This window comes from Varroa destructor, unplaced genomic scaffold (genome assembly GCF_002443255.2).
Source record: "Varroa destructor unplaced genomic scaffold, Vdes_3.0 BEIS01000004.1, whole genome shotgun sequence".
NCBI lineage: Eukaryota > Metazoa > Arthropoda > Arachnida > Mesostigmata > Varroidae > Varroa > Varroa destructor.
The window spans coordinates 22,403,232-22,423,011 of record NW_019211457.1 but is presented as its reverse complement, the minus strand read 5'-3'; the positions used below and the strand labels follow the sequence as shown (position 1 = coordinate 22,423,011).

At 42.8% G+C, this 19,780-nt stretch overlaps 1 protein-coding gene across 6 annotated transcripts in view; it reads right to left on the bottom strand.

The window, feature by feature from the left end:
• The window catches only part of LOC111249305 (uncharacterized), a 94,473-nt gene that overhangs the window by 6,959 nt on the left and 67,734 nt on the right, over positions 1 to 19,780 (bottom strand). For 2 of the 6 annotated variants that reach the window (XR_015327443.1, XM_022803005.2), the window contains exon 2: positions 2,460 to 2,611. The exons of 3 other annotated variants lie outside the window; for them this stretch is intronic. Coding sequence is in view for 2 of the 3 variants with exons in the window: in XM_022803005.2 (XP_022658740.1) it covers positions 2,460 to 2,611 (152 nt within the window). In the remaining variant the exon portion in view is untranslated. The remainder of the gene's footprint in view (positions 1 to 2,459; positions 2,612 to 19,780) is intronic. One more of the 6 variants, XM_022803006.2, reaches the window with a different exon arrangement.

Below are 19,780 nucleotides of genomic sequence, written 5' to 3'. Positions count from 1 at the left end.
TGTTGCTAATTATTAAGGTTACTGTTCGCAGCGCCACCGTCATCACCCTTATAACTTGTACCACAGGAATTCTGACAAGTATATACACGCCTAGACGTCCCTGAAGATACCGCAAGATCGTAATGACATCTTGTGAGCTCACTACTCACTAAGAAAGCTCCATTAGAGTCTATCGTGTCTGGAAAAGGCTATGAACATGTTCAGACAGAGTTTCTGCAAATGCAGCCTAAATGCACTCACAGACTTAGCTACCAATTGTGATATATTTGGTACTAAGGTATCGTTAAGATACATTTTTATTGCAACAACTAAAAAAAAAATCGCATTAATGGATTGTTGGCGTTAATAAGTGTAGATGTATTACTATCTAATACATTAAAGCCGACGACGTGTCCACCTTCAGCCTGCGAAGGCGAAAACGACAAATTAAATGAAAACTATCCCATCAGTAATATTGGCCGGGAATAAAAATACATATCTCTAGTTTTTGCATCGACCAGCGCGAAACGAAGTGTCTCTAAACTCTATTTCGAAACTAAACCATGCACCTTACATAATTAGGCAAACGCGTTCCCACTATGTTACTATAGAGGTTGAATGAATCAAACTTTACAAGCTTTATATAATATAAGAAAATGAGTGTCATTGTGTTAGTAAACTGGCAAGCGTAAGTTCTGGTCAATTGTTGAAATCCTTCAGGTGACTATCAAACAGGTTCCTCTCATTCCACTCCGTCACGATGCCATCGTGCACAAGATGGATGCGAATAAAAATAGCAGAAGGGATCGAGATAATGCAAAAGATATAAAGTGGAAGAATATAAAAAGCAAAGCGTATCGTCTGCACCACCTTGCGTAAAGTCTGCGGTTAAACCTTCTCCACATCGTATCGCCTACGTAGATTGTTCGTTGTCGATTTTTACCCCGGAAGAAGGCCGGAGAGCTCTGCTCTAAAGGCAAGCCTGCTGTTACGACACTGTTACAGTTGTCTACGAGCTCACTGTATTTCTACCTTAGGGACTGGTAGAGTAAACGGAACAGATTTCACTCCCAGTCGTCATTTTGATAGTACTAGTGGTAGTGATACTTGTGCACTCGTGAGAACGACGCGACTTTCTAGACAGTCTTTGACTACGCCTTTCACACTTTATCTGCGCACCTTCCCTCGCCTCCTGCGGTCCTTGAAGACTTGCTCGTTTCATTGGCTTCTGGATGAAGCCGCTCATGTGAATCGTGTGCGTTATACGCAGCCATACGTATAAGAAGGCGACGACGGCTCACGAAACGCTGCGGACTATGAAACGTTGGCATTCAGGTAGAAAAAGGAAACAAAAGGGCAAAACGCCGAGTAACGGACATCGAGATGTGAAAACTATTTTGCCACGCAAGTTGCTCATCGAATTCTTAGAACAGCATGCCACCGATATGTCTACGTGAACAAGGGCACTTATCGGCACAAAATAGTCAGGTGCCATGCTACTGCAACGATGTCAAAAGTCTTGCCCAAAATTTAGCCGAGCGCGCCATGTCTCAGATGCCCCATCCAGCATTGAGCCTCTTGAGAACCCCTTTGATATCCGGCTTTTAAAACGATAGTATCGTCAAAATATATGCGGAGTAGGTGAATATAGCACACGGAGCATTGCAAGCTGAAATGCTTCCAGGTCGCTAAAACGAAGAGCTGGTACGCGGAGCAGGTCAAGCCTGTGAGATAAGATCGTTGTTGCTTCCGGCCGCTTTTTCGGTAGAACTGGTAGCCGGCTTGTGTTGATGATTCCTAGCATTTTTCAGCGCTTCTTATACAGTACACTGAGTCCTTTATTTAAAACTATAAACGATTGGGTTTAAATAGAATGTTCAAAATTACTTTATCAATATTAGTTGCTTGTATTGTGGATACTGCCGTCTGCGGTGTCCGCGTCAAGACACAGTAAAAACTAGTTAAGTCATATCTTTAACAGATCGTTGCCTACTCAGTGATTCTTCAATGGAACGGGAAGTTTCTCATATATTGATAGCACCGAACGAACTACCTGATATCGATGTCAAGGCCTATTCCCGAAAAAAGGTAATGCCCAAACAAAACATGAATAGCAACACACTCGTGACAGATTAACGGTGTCGTTGGCAATGAATCAATAACAATGTTTGTAATACAGATACTACTAATAGCAGCTCGTTTCGTAATCTCCGAAAACGCAAAATAAACACAGATTCGATGTGGAGAAGCAAAGTATTGCGGCAAACTAAAATCCACAACGTAGCAGAAAGGGACACCGTAATGAACAAAAGTCAAATTTGAAAAGGCCAACAATGTCGAACAGAAAAAATCGCACTTAAAGGCAGAGAACAAAATCATACCGACCTGCAATAAAATCTACGACAATGGCGATGATTTTTTTTTTGTTGAATCAAAGGGTGTGTACTGGTGCTGGTTTCATCAGAAAATTCAATGTTCACCTTTTGCAAGATGGTTTCGGAGCAGTGTGAAGTCCTGCTTGAGGCCGATGTGCAACCACAGGAGGGTGGCCGAGACCAGGGTCCCTATGAGAACGATGAGGAACAACCAAGCAGGAATCCAGAGGCCACCGCTACTTCGCCCACTGGAACTTCTTTTGTTAGCAGCGACAACGCCATTAGATTGTAGATATAGGAAAAGCAGTTGAAGAGTAGTAGTGATAAAAGTAATGGCAGTCATTAGAGAATGATAAAAGAAGTGACACCATATGAAGCCAGTGTACAGACATCGCATGTATACTGCTATTATCTATTCGAGCTTGATTTCAGTTCACTCCACAAGAGCAGAGTATCGTATTCGAAGCGTCCCGGCTGAGATCAAAAGGGAAAAACTATATATAGTTATAATAATGCAGAATTAAATGTAGAAAGCTATGTACTGTAATTCTATCCAAATAATTAGTAGAGCAAACATACTGCTTGTACCTTGATAGGCCACCGCTGGGTTAATGGCCTTTTCTGCCACTGACGCTTTTACACAATGGCAAACCTAATTTTTGAAAAATTAAATCGCACTTCAGTCACTGTTTCGTCATAGCATTTTCAAATTAATAAGGAAGCTACTCGCTGCCCCCGGTAAAAAAGTTGATCTTATATTTCAAGCTGACTCGATAACGGTTACCGCTCTACTTCTTTTTGTCGTTCCAAGTACTGATTGTCAGGCAGGTGCCGTACGACAGTTTTACCCAGGCTATCGCTAGATTTTTTTAGCTGACCTCGAGGGGATCTGGGAATTATCTCGATCGATTATATTTTTCACACTGACATTCTCCTAACGTTGGCGAACTGATGGAGCCAATAATGACGAAGCACTCGCTTGAGTAAGAAAGCAGACGCACGCACAACGGTAGCTGGCACTGACGCGTAACGAGCGATACCCACGCTTGATAGAGGGTGCACACGCTACAAGGGCATCACATGCGCCGCGACAGTGAAACATGACCATAACATCACGACCCAACTGCTACAGCAATGATTGCCTACGAGAAGACCCCGCCCTCTCGAACAACAACTAACGACATAGTGAACCCCAAGAAAAGGTCGCTTGTTCCACGTCCAGCAGCAACAAACGTTCCGCGGTCCCCTACCAGTTGATCTGTCAAACGTTTCGCTCAATGCGCCAATGGCGAGTTTTGTAGCTCGGCTTAGGAGCACCGGGGCAAGAGAATACAGGGAGACCGGAGTTTGCCAGACACGGAACAGGAGCAAATTCAGAGCAGGAGAACATGAGAGGGTGTTGCTACCGTGCCAACAACCCAGCTCGCCGTGCCAGAAGAAACGAGAGAAGCAGTCGCACCAGCTGCCGTGGGAATTGAATCAGGAGGTCGATCAGGATGGAAAGACAATATAGCGACGGAGACGATGAGCACAGATGCAGCAGCAGCAGCAGCAGCAGTAGAAAAAGCAATGACTTTGCAATAATGTGCAATCAACTTGAATCATATGAAGCTGCAAGCTGTGGACCGCTGCAATTGGCGATCATCTGCGGTAGCGACATGCGCTCTGTTATGGAAACCTTCGTTACTGAATGGTCGGGCCCTAAGGAAAAATGCGTTTATCATCATCCATCGATTGTTTGTGGTGCACTGTACATAAATATAATAATGGTAGCAATGCATGCGATAATCACGCGCTTGAAAACAGGTTCGCGGATGGAAACGCCATATGTGCTGACGCATAGGTTCACCACAGCCGCTATACTTTCTTCTTATAAATAACTATCTATATAGAAAACAGATCCTCCTATGCTGCAGAGAATTTCGATAACATTAGGGATTTTTCTTGCGGTTTGATTTATCGTTTTCTGTGCCTGTTTCGGGGTTTAAGGTGTTCTATGGCAATTATAGTACGACTCGCAGTTACGTAACAAGCTGTTTAGGCGTACCCGTAATTTTTATGTTGTTTATCTTACAATTAAAAATATTATTCTTTGGTCGCTATTCCTATAATGGCAGGACTCGCTCCGTTAACGGGTCTGGCAGTAATATAAAGAACGAGACTCGTATAATTCTGTCACGTGACAACAAATCCCCACTCCAGATACAATAGTTACATATTGCAACAAGAAATCCCACAAGTACTAACGAGCTAGACAAATAAGTAGAGAATCGGCACATCATCTGACTAATGTTTTTGTATATTTGTTAGAATGATATCGTCTGCTAAACTTGTCGTAAACAGTGAAAAAATGAGTGGCTTCTATAAAATCTAATGTTATGGGCGCCAAATTAAGAGCGCAACGATCTTCTACGTAGTCTAGTTCGTTGTATCTGCTTTTTGCTCAGATTTGACATTTTTCGACCATTCTCTATAGACCGTTATTCGCCCTGCGATATCTTTCCAATCAGCTTACGGCAGGATACCTAGTACCGCATCATATTGAGAGATATAACTAGTTTGTAACAATAGTAGGACTAAACCATCATTCTCAGTACCTTGTGCTATTAGCTATTCGTTTTTTTTACGCATTATTCAGATATGTTATTTCTAGCCTTTCCAATGTATATGTGTACCTTCTTGATGCTATATCACTTCGTTCGCCTTCCCTCGCTGGGCACAAATACACGAAATAAATTATGCAGACGCCTTCTACCTTTCTTTTCCTCCAGCCACCAACCACTCGACCAGAAAAAGCGATAGACGCGTTTTTGGTGTTGTTATCAGCGAAGGCGCAGTGAGTCCCGATTATGATACCTCTTGCCCTCTTCCTTTTCCGTCACCCCCTCTCTCTCTCTCTCTCTCCATATATATATATATATATATATATATCGAGAGGTACCATTATGCAGGCTCACGCAGGGCCACAAGTTTTCGTCCCTTATATCCAGCTTCTGTGCACAGCTGCGAGTGGAGATAACAGGCGTTCCCTCGAATACGGGCGAACGCAAAAAGATACTCAAAGGTGAGAAGCGTGCCTCAAAAGAAACAAAAAAATGCCTCTCGATGACAGCAGTTCCCAAGCCTTTAGTTGACAACGCTGGTAGTAGCGGCAGCGGCAGCAGCAGCAGCAGCAGCAGCATCAACAGTAGCAACAATTCCCAAGACAACGGTCCCTGCAGCACGGGAATACTGTTCTTCTAGAAATTGTGCCTAACCAGACGTGCACAACGTTTACAAAATTGATCGACCCTTCTCGTTCTGTAATTGTTGCTGACGGCGTCATGGAATGAAGCTGCTGACCGATGTCAGATACGTCGCTCACCATAAAGAGACTTGATGGAACGCTTTCTAGACAGAGAAGGCAGCACTAAATGACGACGTGCATACATACTTTGCGTAAATAAGGCACAAGAACCAGCGATGTGCTTAGCAGAGCTTGCTGGAGAAGCTGCGAGACGCTCATCAGGCGCTGGACTGCGCAGAGACTATGTGAATCGAGACTACTTCATTGCCCAAGCAAGTGGTGAGCGTCAATCCGGCAACGGTCCGTTTGACTTGGACCATTAAAGAGTTGGTATGGGATGCCATAAGGGACCTAGACCTAGACCTAGGGTTACGTATTCCAAGGAAACAGCCCTTCCAGACTCCATAGGTGAACGAAAAAGAAAACAATAGGGAACACGCTCTCTGTTAGCTACGCTGATCGCTCATGAGCTCATAAAGTCGTGACATCGGACTTAGTTAGGATAAACTACTCTATGCTCATGTAACTAACAAATTGTCCTTTTGTTGTTCTATTAATTATTGTGTCTACTCTTAGCAATCGTTTTGATACTTTGTTTTCCTTACGCGGGTTGAAAGAATGACCGTTTAAGTTAGTGTTTCTTGGCCATCACTGCGTACGCCGTCCTACGCGTTTCCGGACAACCTCTTATCAACAGTGTAGTAGGATTATTTCCCTAACTGCCAGCCGAAAATTCAGCCATACGGGCCATAAGCCCTGTGAATGGCTATTAGCTTTGTCAGATGCATGAAGGGCTGAGAAATCAATGGTCAAAGTAAGTTGTGATTATCTGTTCGCTGTCCATTACATAAAAGTGTGTAAGTTAATATACAATAACATTTAGCTACGGTTAAAATCGATAACGGGCCGAACAGCCCTTGCGGTATATGCTATCTAGGTAACCGCCAACTATGTCAAAGCGCTCAACCTGAGTTCCCTTATTCACCAAACAGCGTGTTTCTTCAAGATTTGACCTTGTTGAACTCGGTAGAGTACGCTGAGACTTTGCAACTCATGTTAGTACGCCTAATCTATCTAGTTTTTTTTGTCGTTGGCTAACTAGCCGAAAACACCTACATAGTAGAATGTACTGCAGGCTTGGTAGCCGTAACGCTTTTCGAGAAGTAGAGCCATCAAGGCCTAGAACTGGTGGCCTTTTCGCCCTGAAGTAAAATTAATGTGATGAAGGCGTGGTCGTTGGCCTAATATAACAAAAACGACATATGGCCTCGACGCCTGTGTCGCAAAGAGCTCGAGGGATAGCTTCTGTGTAGGTCGTTATATTCACGTGTGTATATAGAGCGACAGGATCAGTAACGTAGTCGGCATCACCTTTTTCTTTCCTTCTACAGAATCGGCACTCATGGTGCTCATAGATGTCGTATATTTAATATCCCAGTTTTAATATATATCGAAGCTCCAGACAGAGAGCTTTTTTCCGATAGCTGCAGCAGTTAACAATTGTCTAACAACTCTCACAATATATAACTACCCTTACTACCGCTAGAGTACAAGACGGTAACTTAGACTCGTTGTTGTTGGCACCACCATCACCGTAAGCTTCAACACGACCATATCGTATAGGCATTAGACATAATTTTCCTTGGGGCATTTGGTCGCTTGCAGTTCAATTCCTTCCATCTAATCACGGCCAGTTGCTGTGTCGGGCGGAAGAACTACTGATAAGGCCACCATCACTAGCTCCACAATGGTTCAGTGAAATCCATCGTCAAGGCCAACTTGCTACCATTGTCTGCTTGTCGCGACCGCCGCCGTTTTGGCTACCGTAAATATGGTAGCGGTCAGAATTGGCTCATTCTCACGGAACCGACCATTCATACAGGCCGAACATTATAGACGCGCGTAAACTGAATATGAATGGACGCGACGAACTTGTGGCACTTTTGGCTTTATTCCGTGACAAAATAGAATGCCGAATTTCCTCGAGCGGATTGTTCGGTCGCCAACCTTTTCCGTACCAGCAGCCTATTGTTATCTGGTAGAAAAAATCTAATTAACGGTACCTATGTCATAATAATACATATATATATATATATGTGGGGAAATGTCCACACGTTCACGAGAGTGCTCTCGAGTACGCATGGTATTTTACTTTATTTATTCTTACTTTATCTAGGTCGGTTTTTCTCGTATTTATATCAGTAGCAGCAATGGCCTACCAACGAATTAGAGCTATTTGATTTTATCTATTTATATAGTTGTGTAAATTATACGACCAAATGGCCAATTAAGCTGTTATTTCTGACTATGACTTCCTAGTATGTCGTTTGGCCCTTTAAAGTCGGCTCTTGTTGCTGTGTACAGAGCATCATTTCCGTGATTGGACAAAGAGCTAGTTGAATACGTAGCTATGACCCCAGCTCCGACGAGGGCAACCAAATCGATTGGACTGCCTGGGCTCGTTCGCGTCAACTCTGATAGGCCACTTAGTTTCAGGCCGCTACTTACCAGCCTTGCTTAACTGCATTTAACCAACAAGTACTTATCGAGCCGTTGTTGTAGGCCAGTCGAAAAAGCTTGTTATATAGCTAACTGTTAGCAAAGGAGCCCGTACGCTTGCGATTTAGGCTGAGGTAAACGATCGCGCAGAACAGAATAACTGTTTCTTTTCACGTTTACTAGATGCGCATAATGGAAAATATATTGTCGCACTGTATGTATGTATGATCTTGTTAATTTAATACAAAAACATCCGTCGGGTACGATGGACGTTGTAACTATGCTTACTAGCACTGCAGAACCTAGTTATTCGCGTGTAATAGCCCGTATGGACTAATTTCCAGTGCAATTACTTTCCCATGATGAACCCCCGACATCTTTTCAACCATCGCAAGCGAACGCGGCTAACGATGAGCGCATTGCGTATTACGCCTGTACGGTGTGAACGATGCCCCCCTGTTTAACCTCTGTATTCTAGATTAAACCACTCACGGTATATGAATCCGTTAGGCGAATATTTTTTTCCATCGTCCTATTCGTACCTAACTTCTACTGTGGTTTGTTAGCCGTCTTCGAGGAAGCAATGGGAGAGCAGAGAATCTATAGGTAAACTAGCATGCTAGCGAGTAACCCCGAAAACCTGTCTTTCATTTCCCTTCCAATTTTCTTTAGGGCATTAAACGGCGATTGTCTTTTAGCAAACCGTTACGATTTTGCACCAGAATCATAGTAGGGTCATTAGGTATTGGCCCCAAATGAAAATGATAGCCCTGGAAGTACTGCTATAATATGGCGGAAGTTATCATAAGCGCATGGTCTAAAATGCCAGGCTGCTGCTCATACGTTTGGCTACTTTAACCAACCGTTAAAATAGACTACACACTCCTTCAAGTAAACGATGAAAAGGGCAGCAAACGAGTTCTTCCTGTTACTGAACAGCTGCGCCCGTGTCATCGGACGTCCTACGCCCCAAAAGGCTCTTAAGTGTCTCTGATAATATTAAAGCTGTACGGTGCATCATTTCAGATTTGCTGCGATGCGTCAGTGTAGGTGACCAAAGGGTCTCTCTGTGAACAACTTGTTCTTGTCGTAAAAAAATAATTACTTTTCTTCTATGAAAAATCATTGCCTTCATGAAGGATAGCAAAACTGATGAAGCCATTATACCGTTTTAGAATTATGGCGCTTAGAGGCACACCCAACGTCGACTGTTTAGACAATGTCTGGTACAATTTCATATGAAAAAAACGGAGCGATGCGTGGGCGCCGTATGCTCACATTCGCAAAGAAGACTTCACAAAGAAGATTCGCCGCTAGAATAGCGTTTAGGAGGATAATTTACCTTTTATTTAATGTGAATCGTCATAAAACTAAGTCTACTCTATTCATCATATATAATTACCTACTGATTGACGCTTTCATTATATAATGCAATAGCTTACAATATCATACTATTAATATCGTAAGACTTTGCCTCGTATGTTGCTACCTGATTACACCAGTAATTACCAGCCCATACGTTGTAGTCTGATTTGGATAGAACTTCGTCATTTGCGTCCATTCAAGGGTTAGTCGAGCCTTTTCGAGTAGGCCTACAAATGCAAGAACAGTTGGGCTGCTCAGTGCAGTATAGAAACAGGCCAACAACCGCTCAACAAACACAGTCCCTAAGTAGAACCTATCGACCTCTCTGTCTACGCAACCTTTTGTTCTTTCCGCAGAGAGCCGTGCCGGGCATATGGCGAATGCAAACCCGCGAACGGAGCATAGATTTAGTTAATGGCTATAAGTCCCCTTGATGACTTGCCGTCTCTTGGGCCCAGACAACAGCTGGGCTTCCAGCTCTCGGGTCGACCTCATCCTCAACTGATCAGTCGACGGGCAAATGCATATATATATATTACATGTAGATTGCAGCACCGTGGTGCCTCCATCACATTATGGCTGTTGCCATCTAACCAGCTCACACCTCTGTTTTATGCAATTCCACTACCAATAGCTATGAAGCTGGCCATTGAGATGATCTGCTATGCCATAACATCACTATTCACGATCATAATGCGTACCGTTCTACTAGTATTACGCCCCTTGGCCTGCGATGTTTGAAGTTAAAATCAAAGGAGCGAAGGGTAATCATACAACCGGACTGCTGCGTCCATACACGCAGTGGCAAATTGCGCAGGGCCGCCTTATCGAGAAGAGAGGCTTCTTTTATAGACACCTGCTCTATATCAAACTGCAGTGAGTCTATTAGGTAACACATACCACACGTTATTGTTAAACCCAGTACGTATTGCTCGTATAAGCTGTTTAGCCGTTTAGGCTAGTCGTCGGCTTAGTCTTTCGCTATTCCCCAGGTTGTCAAGGCCCTAAGCCTCAAGAGAATTCAGACCTTCTTCTGGATTAATTGCGTGCACACAAGTACATCTTATAGCGTTCATCTAGTTTCTGTATTCCCCTTTTTTGAAGGCCTTGTACAGTCCATTGTCTTCCAATTAGGTTAGGCTATTTTGCGAACAAAGGTTCCTGCAATGTGAGCCTTTCTAGGCTAGACTAGCTATTCGTTAAATTCGACTGGAACAGGGTCAAATTTTACTTAGTCACTGTCCGCGGGAAAATTGTCCTGTAACAAAAATCTGACAACAAACTAATACATAATATCAATAATCGTAGTATAACTCATCGGTGAATTATTGCAGCGGCTACAGTGTTGTTTAATATAAAAAAATTCATTTGAGCAAGGATTTCTTGCTCATATGCATATATGGAGATATAGATCAGTCCTTTAGTAAGCCGTTCTACTATAGCTATAATTGAATGATTATATTTGGATTATTATAGTGTACGTACGTAATAAACGTCGTGACAACGAGAACGTATCATTTTTTTTCAGGTTCGTTGCGATTTATCGATCGAAAGTTGATAAATACTGGGACGCAACATCTTAAATTCGAAGTTGTCTTTCGAATAAATGTGAGGCTATCCTTCTGGGGTCCTTAAAAGTGGACAGGCATGCCACGGATTACTGTATAGCTATGGTTACCGCGGCTGAAACTCCGTAACTTATTCTGGATAATGTTAATTTTATAGGTTCCATCTAACCTCCCATCCTTCTTCCTCGCCCTCGAAAGCCAATGGCTTACCAAGGCAATGCTCGCAGTGTCCCGAATGCCAAGCCACCAGTCACGCGTTATCCCCAAATTGGTTTGAACACAGGACTAACTCTTGACGCTGTCGGCGCTCAAAATGGACCGAATATCTCCACCAGGACTGACGGAATTTAAAGGGAATGGCTGACTGAGATACCGCCGTGACTCAGGCCAAGATCAAACCCTAGCACGCCAGAGGATTTACGACTCCATTGGCAACGCAGCTATGAAACGCTGCTGTCGCCGCCGCCGCCGCCGCCGCCGCCGCTAAACGAAGCCCGAAAGGTTCTTAGAGGAAAGTAGAAGCCGATCACGCGTATAAAACTGATGGCCAGAACAACGTAGTTACCGAACAGAGATAAGCCGAGGTAGTAGACTGGCATGCTATGTGGTTGACACACGGCAGGCTTATGGAAAATTATAGTGTATTTTGGGATAGCTGTGCGAACAATGGAGTTACTTTCGATGAAACGTTGAAGATACTCGGCAGAAAGACAGAAGTGACATAAAAGCAAGGCATGCCAAGATAATACGTTTTTTCTAATAATCGGATCACAGAGTTTTCCATTATGTATCAAAGAATTGTTTTCCACACAGTCGTCCTCTGTAGGAGTTGTCTGAACACGGCCAACAAATTTAGTTGAACAATGCACCCGCCTATGTTAGGTACAAACATTGAGGTTTCCATCTCGAGGTTCTGAGTAGCGCTGCTAGAAGCATGAACAAATATGAACTATTTTATACAGTTATTGTGCAAAGCACTGCCACCTCGTGGCGGTCAATGTTTTCGGTGCCTGCCGAAGTGCGTAGCCACGACATACGGTGCTCGTCATCGAAAACAGTTAGCCAGAAAACAGGTCTTATGTTTCTGCTAGGATGAGCCGGCGTTGAAGGCCTTACCGAATTTCTAGATACGCATAATGTTCACATGGCACAGGCGAGAACACTTTGGGATTTACGAATCTACTTTGCGTACAATGACCGCCGCTTATGAGCTCTACTGTTTGCACAAGCGACCGACTGCGGGAGTGTTCATTATAAACACCAGGGGATGTTTCATCATCAGGAGATGTATGATTATAGAACATCATGTAAGAGATGTATGTAAATAGAAGAATCAGTTTATAATTCGTGGAGTGGTTACACTTGCTGCTTTTAAAGAGATCCAAACGGACCCACAGCCATCTAAATGTCGTAAAACGTTGGAAAAACCGCGATTAAGGAGTATGAAAAGAAACGCTGCGCTTGGTAAAATTCCGTTTTATCCCCATAACCGCTATTAGGATCTATATGGAAAGAATGGTTGAAAATCAGCCAGGTTTGATAAGCTGGCTGGTTACAATTTAGATCAGAATTCGCTAGCTAATGGGTAAAACACTAAGCGAGTTAAAACGAGGTTTTGTCTAAAGTTCTATCCATATCTTCATAAATCATTCGGCCTCTCGCGGCGAAATAGATTTCGTATCGTCAGTAGACCCTGTTGGTCATAGCAGGCAGCCTTCGTCGAGGGGTTTTTCGTCAACCCTTGTCGGCAATATCATCTTTAGATGAGGGAAATAGCTAAACAGCTACACGAGGATATCAACGTTTATACGCATGACCATGGCCAAAACCAGGGAAAACCACTGGGACCAGTATTTCATTCATAATTGGCAATACGCTGGTCCAGCCGAGTTGCCCTCGATTGAGCCTGTCTGTACAGGCTTATCTGCAACCTGTTATGGGCAAAATAGGCAAACTTCATGGGAAGGGTCTTGGAGGGACGATGGTGAGACAAGGGGTGAAATGGAACGCAGTCAAAGATGGGCGGGGAGCAGAAATCGGACTGGAAAAAGGTGCAAATATCGGAAGCCATCTGCTTTGCCGGAGGAAGGAAAAGGGTCTAGGGTTGTGCAAGTCAGCAATTTTGCGGTACCGCAGTGACATAAAACCAGCGGCAATGGAAACTGCAGACGTCGATTCATTTAGGATATCTGTTGCTGTTTCGGGCGTTCCCCGTGTTCCTCTCTTAGACCCTGAACCAGACGGCGACGGCCGCCTGACGACGATTCCCCGGGGCGAGAAGTGAACTTTGTGTAGGAGCCATTATTACTGTTACAAACCTAACGAGCCTCATAGACAGTGCTTCAGCACCCAGTCCTGTTCGCCCCGCTCCCTCGCGTCGTTCGCTGTCTTCACCTGGCTTTCCCGAGGACAGCTGCCTAAGTACCACCGGCTTCCTTGAAACGGTCGCACTCATTTTTCCTTCAGTGCTTCTCGACAACTGGCACAACATTTTATTAATTTTACGATCAATTTGACAGAGACAATAACGATCGTGTTGGCACTTGCCTTGCCAACAGAGAGCGTCAATTGCTGCTCCGTCCTATTCTCAAGCTTCTATGAAGAGTGAAGAGTGAGTAAAAGTCAACAAGGTTCGGAGAGAAAAAAACCCGCCGCAAGAAGATACAGTGCAAAGACCTATCCAATAACATGCTCTGTGCGGTATTCTCACCAGCCACGAAAACAATGTTTACTGGTAGAGATCAACATGATCGAAAGCTAAGGAAAATTCCGGCTGCTCGGCAAAACTCGAAGCCAATCAGGCCACTGGAGTGTTCTGGGTGAGGACCATTCAACGGACTACCCTTCTCATTCCATTCTGTTAAACCGATAAGTATGATATAGCATTCGGCTAATGGCAAGCGGCCTCTTACCTTTGAGTGAATCCTCAAATTGAAAGAGCGGCTGCACTGGTGGGATAGACGGCGAAGGTTTTTGAAAAGGTCTGAATTAAGTAATGAGACAGTAGTTACAAAAAAAAAATTCAATAGAGAGCTACGAGTCACGCTTAATGACAGATCCTGCTTTTAATGCGATATCTCCTCTAAGATAATTTAGCGAATGAGCAATAAGCAATTAGAGTATGAAATAGATTTAAGATATCTTTAATAAACAATGAAATTACGAAGCCTTAGGCAGTATACCATGTATACGAGGGTGCTCGATACAGGTGTGAATCTGTTCATGAAAGCACTGATATGTACTCTGGAGAATGAGCAAAGGAGAAGTAATATTACAACAATCTTTTCTCTTGTAGTCATTCAAAAAGGGCAAATCTCATATATATATATTTATATATGATTTCTTTTTTTAATCAGATATGTATATTACGAGAAAATTACATGAATCCGCACGTCTAAAAATATATCTGTGATGCACGATCAAATAATGTTTTGAGTTTTACCACCATAGTTGAGCATTGCTCCGCCTTACCATAGACCTTTCTTCGGTCGTTAAAGCAAGAGGGGACAGTTTGCACCCCTTTTCAGAAAAAAGTTTTGTCTGTCTCTCTACCGTGCCCCTTCAGTCGTTTACTTTGACAATAAGCCCACTCAACGGCGTACTTCTTTCACAGAACACGAAGAGACGGGTACCATTTGATCACTGAAGTTGAATTGCACTCGGCAGGCAGCATGTTTCACACTCCTGTGCATTTGTTTTTGTATATTGTTCAATCGAATAGATCGTCCGAACCAAAATAGCTTCCGTTATTTCTATTTCGGTTACAATCTGGAGAATTCCGTCCATTTACTGGGTTTCTTTTATTGTTCAGAAAAACAATGGACATTGTGCTTATTAAAAGCGATGACTCGTGCAGCACGAATCCAGCTCATAACTAGATCTTATGGGGGCATGTACTCTTCTATCATCGATGCTTCACTGAAGTCAAACTAATGTCAAGCAGATGACGATAGTAGAGCACTATGTTGCTACCGCTACGACTAAAGGTAGCGCCGTCCGCATGACCAAAACGAGACGTGGCATCGTCGACGGTTACGGCCATAGTCATTATTGCGAAGCACCACTGCTAGAATTGCGCATAGGCTGATAGATGCTGGTTTTTACTGGTACAAAGAACCACCAACGATAAAAAAATCATCGTTTCTATTTCGTTTTTCCGCCATCACTTCCCAATAAACATTCACCTAAAAACTGTATCTTGACACGTACCATATTACAATCATAGTGACCACGTAATGTTTTGCTCGCATTTCGGCGACGACGCATATACCACCGAACCATTCACAAATACGTGCACTCTGGTACCGAAATGTTTGTGGTAGCCTTTTTAAGTAGTAACTATACAGTGTATCTATCTATACTCAGTGTAGGATGCATACGGCTTTACAAATTTAACAGTATCCTGCTGTGCAGGATTTTGTTTAGTCTACCTATGACAGAATAATTAAAAGCGTAATTTCCGCATGTAAGTCCTATTACCTGAGGGAGTTTTATTGAGATTTCAATAGCCTATGTCGGTGACCATTGACAGGGCGTCGTTCAGTGGAATAATAGTGCATGAAGCAGGCGTAGAAATCAAGCGACTGATAGTATCACACCAATTAATGGCCGAAAACGTCTTCATCATTCTTATGGCGTGATTGGCTTCTACATACATCGATTTACTTCGGATCGCCACTTAACTTCTAGATGTTCTTCGCTGTGCGCGCGATCTGAGTGCGACTCCTGTCACAAGTTAATTTGCTGCGACGGTGGCAATTTTATGTATGATTATTACTCCTTAATTAGCTCATTTATCTACACACAACGGCTGGTAGCGACAATCTTGCAAAGCGGAGATCGACATTTTCTCCAAACGTTTCATGAAGGGCAAGTTGGCGGTTTATGTCGCTTCATCGTGTCTTTTCTGTTCGTCAATGATGATAAGCGGCTGCGAGTTTGTTCAACTCGACCCTTGTGTGCCATTGGTATCATGGCAGTGTACTTCTTATATATTATTCACAATGTTTGCGGTGCATTCGGTATTAGACAAGCTCATTATACGGTCTTTGCATTGTTGAAAATACTTATGTGATCCCCTCCATACCCCAAGAATGCATTTGAAACTGTCTTTTCGACATTGTCAGAAAGCGCTCCATATTCCCGCTCTTCCCGCTGCCTGGTGCTGCAAGATGCTGAATATTTTCCACACGTTCGTCCATCGGCCATATTTTTGTCCAAATGGAGTATTCCAAACATAGCCAATAAGATCAGACATATTCAACAGGCAGGAAAAATAGGAGCAAACAAAAAAGGAGATAGAACCAACGCCACAATCGACTTCATACGACCATTATCGCTACCATCATAATTTTTATCTAGATCTCGTTAGGCTACGCAGGGAGCAGCAGTAGTAGTAATAAGGAAATTTCAGCATTTAACTATGCGCGTAACGTAGCGACAGGAGACGCAGGTCCAGAAGCGTGTAAACAAGTGGTTGCCGAAGCCTTTCGCACCGAGCTCGAATCTAGCTGCTTTTTAAGCTGTCCTTTCAAATTCTTTTTTTTTATGAATCTCGGTAGAAAACAGGCGTCACACGAACCTCTGCTTTCGAGCTGGTACTCGTCGTTTTGGTTGACTTACTTCTTCGTTACCCCCTCACGCTCTTTCTTAAGAAGATCAAAAATAAGGCATTTTTTTGAGGAGATTTGCTAATCTCCTAATTGATTCTCCTATGTGCATCACAGGTTGATTTGTTATGGATTCACGATGGAAAAGCAGAGCAAGGAAGGGGGAACCTACGCGACCGATGCCTATCTCCTGGCACACATTGCGTTTGGCTACGGCCCACGGCTCAGTTCGAACTCCATTAGCCATGTTACGCTGCGTGGTTTCTCTCTTTGGGATGTTCGGACCCTCACTGAGTTTTTGCTTTCCACGGAACGTTACTAGAATATGCTGCGACGTACACACTCGCTAGATTATCAAGAAATTTGAATAGATAATAATGAAGTAAGAAGTTATTATGCATCCACGGGGTAGAACGGTCCGGAAGACGCGGTAGGTATATAGTGGTAATGCAATGTACAAGTATATCAACGCGTGTCTTTTTGTTGATGTAATACATGGGGCGTCGTAGCTATACTGATTGCACTGCGATTGATTTGAAGATGGATCATATTAAAACTTCACTCCTATGTGCCAAACCATGTGCAGATATTAACATATGTACAGCAATGGCTTATCCAGACAGGTGACGGTATTTGGGGGGCGAGCTTTGAGATGGGGGCTGGTGCGAATCTGGCAGTGGACATATATATAAGCAATTTATACGTCGATTAAGTTAGGCCTTTGAAGTACAAATATAGAATTAGGGGAACGAGGGCAAAGATAACACTTTGTTATATAGAGCACAGCTGTTATGACTGTCTGCCAAACGAAATAAAATACTTAAAGTTAAGTAATTTATAGATAATCGTAAGCTATGTCACTCAGCACGCCTGAATTGAATTGAAAAACTTGACAGTACACCTTATATCTCTTTTTTTCTATTAGACTTTTTTGATCTTCTATTTTTATTTTAACTTCTTATCACTAAAGCGTGCCTCGTGCATTTTTTTGCGTAATGATAGCCGCTTATCAATACAACAAGCATATAGATATGTAGTATTATATAAATACAATATAACGGTATATATATGTGCTAACACCTCTGTGACACTTCTTATACCATTTTATACAGAATTAGGTGTACATATTTGTAACACAAATCTACTGTACTCTAGTTACAATGCCATCCGAATCCTCCAATACATAAATACGTATGAGTTACAATCATTTAAAAAAAAGACGCGTAATTGAGAACATTACCGAAGCACATAGAATCGGCTGGTCAATTAGATACGACGAGGTTGCCTCAACTTCTCAACGAGGTTGCCTGGGCTAGACAGGCTAATTCTAATATCAAACAAGCCAGAGGTCGGATGGTGGATCGCAGGACCTTGGAGCTTACATAGCACCCTCTCATAAACATATTTAGAACCTATTTGGTTATGTTTACGAATAACTATAGGGTTTATCATAGCGAACCGGAGGTGGCAGGAAGATTGATGGTGCGTGGGCATTTTATCGATTGCCGTTACCGAAACGAATACAATGACCACCAGATCTTCCATTCTTCAGAGCCTACAGCAGTAGCCTAACCAGAATCAGATGATTTTCGAATGTTCCAAAGCAAAGGCTTTCGTACTAACACTCTTTTAAATATACACATCAATATGTACATTTAATGAAACATACTTCTTAGTAATGACCCGGTCTGGTGGGTGGGATACGGCAATGGGTTGTCAGCACATCATATCTATGCCACTGTGCGGAGATCTTCTTCAGGCAACGTAAAATCCGTCGAGTCCAATTTACAGAAACGCTAATGATTATCAGCTAACGAACCGAGGTAAGCAGGGTCATCCCGTCAGCGAACGACTCTAATAACCATAGTTACTGCTACGATAGTATGCCCCCCAGCATCGTTATCTCGTGTGTTTGCAGGCTCATATTTTCGCTTAAACCGTAAGCTCTGTTTCCCTCCTGTCTTTACGAGACAATTAAAGGAACACGGCTATAATCGATCTCGGTGAGAGACGGTTTACCTTTCGGACTCACTCACTCACTCACTCACTCTTTTCACACGGTCTATTTTATACTTTGTCATCACTCCAACTGTGCCCAGATATTAGAGTTAAACAGGAGCATTTGAACGAGGAAATTTACGTAGTTTTAAGATTATGTATACTTTTGCTGTGACCGTAACGTTTCTGAATAGCTGCAATGTTTATTTCTCTGTTCATTTTTACATTACTACTCTTTCGATACTCGTATCATAATGAGAGCATTTTATCTTACTTTATTTATTTACATAAAAATGACACTGACTTAAATCTGAACCAAGAACACAAGTTAGTTCACAGTTAGAAAATTAAGTTTTTGTATTATCTGTACTTCAATGTGAAATAACTACATTGAAAAACGTCTGCTTTTACCGTTCGATTTCTAAAACAGCGCATTGCTTTACAGTAGAAACCTAATTTTCGTCCCTTTTCTGTGCCTCTTCTGGACCGACGAATGTCGGAGGTGAAGCGGTGAAATAGAGAAGTATGCATGTAGGTCTCAACAAGCTGTTGGAAATTCTTACTGTGTAGAAAACATGAAATTTCTCTACATTGGGGCACACGACCCCTCATCTATCCAAAAAGAAAGGTAAAGTGATCTTGCCGATTAAGTATAGGCTATCAATGCGCAACGAACGAAGTAGCTTGTTCTTCCGTGATGATTCCTTTTTTTTGTTCCTACCTGTCGGCACATTCGGATCTTTGATTTTCCAGGATCCGCACGATGCTATCAGCCCTATTTCAATGCAAATTTCGCCCAACGCATGTTCCTCGACAAGCGGTTGTCAGCTATTCATCAAGTTACCCAATAACAACTAGCACATACAAAGATGGTAAAAAAAAAACCTTATTTTGTTTACAAACATCGTGTGCGGGTCTGGTGATACCGGTCTATTTTACGTATGGACACTTGGTTCGCTTGGAAGCTTTCTTGGCTGCTTGGACTTGGCTGCCATCCCGCTTGTTGTTTGAGAACTGTTCCTTTACCAATGTTTCTTCTTCCGAGGAGACCTAGTTCAATGTCGTAGCCGTTACGGGATTCAGAGACGAAGCTCAGACCAA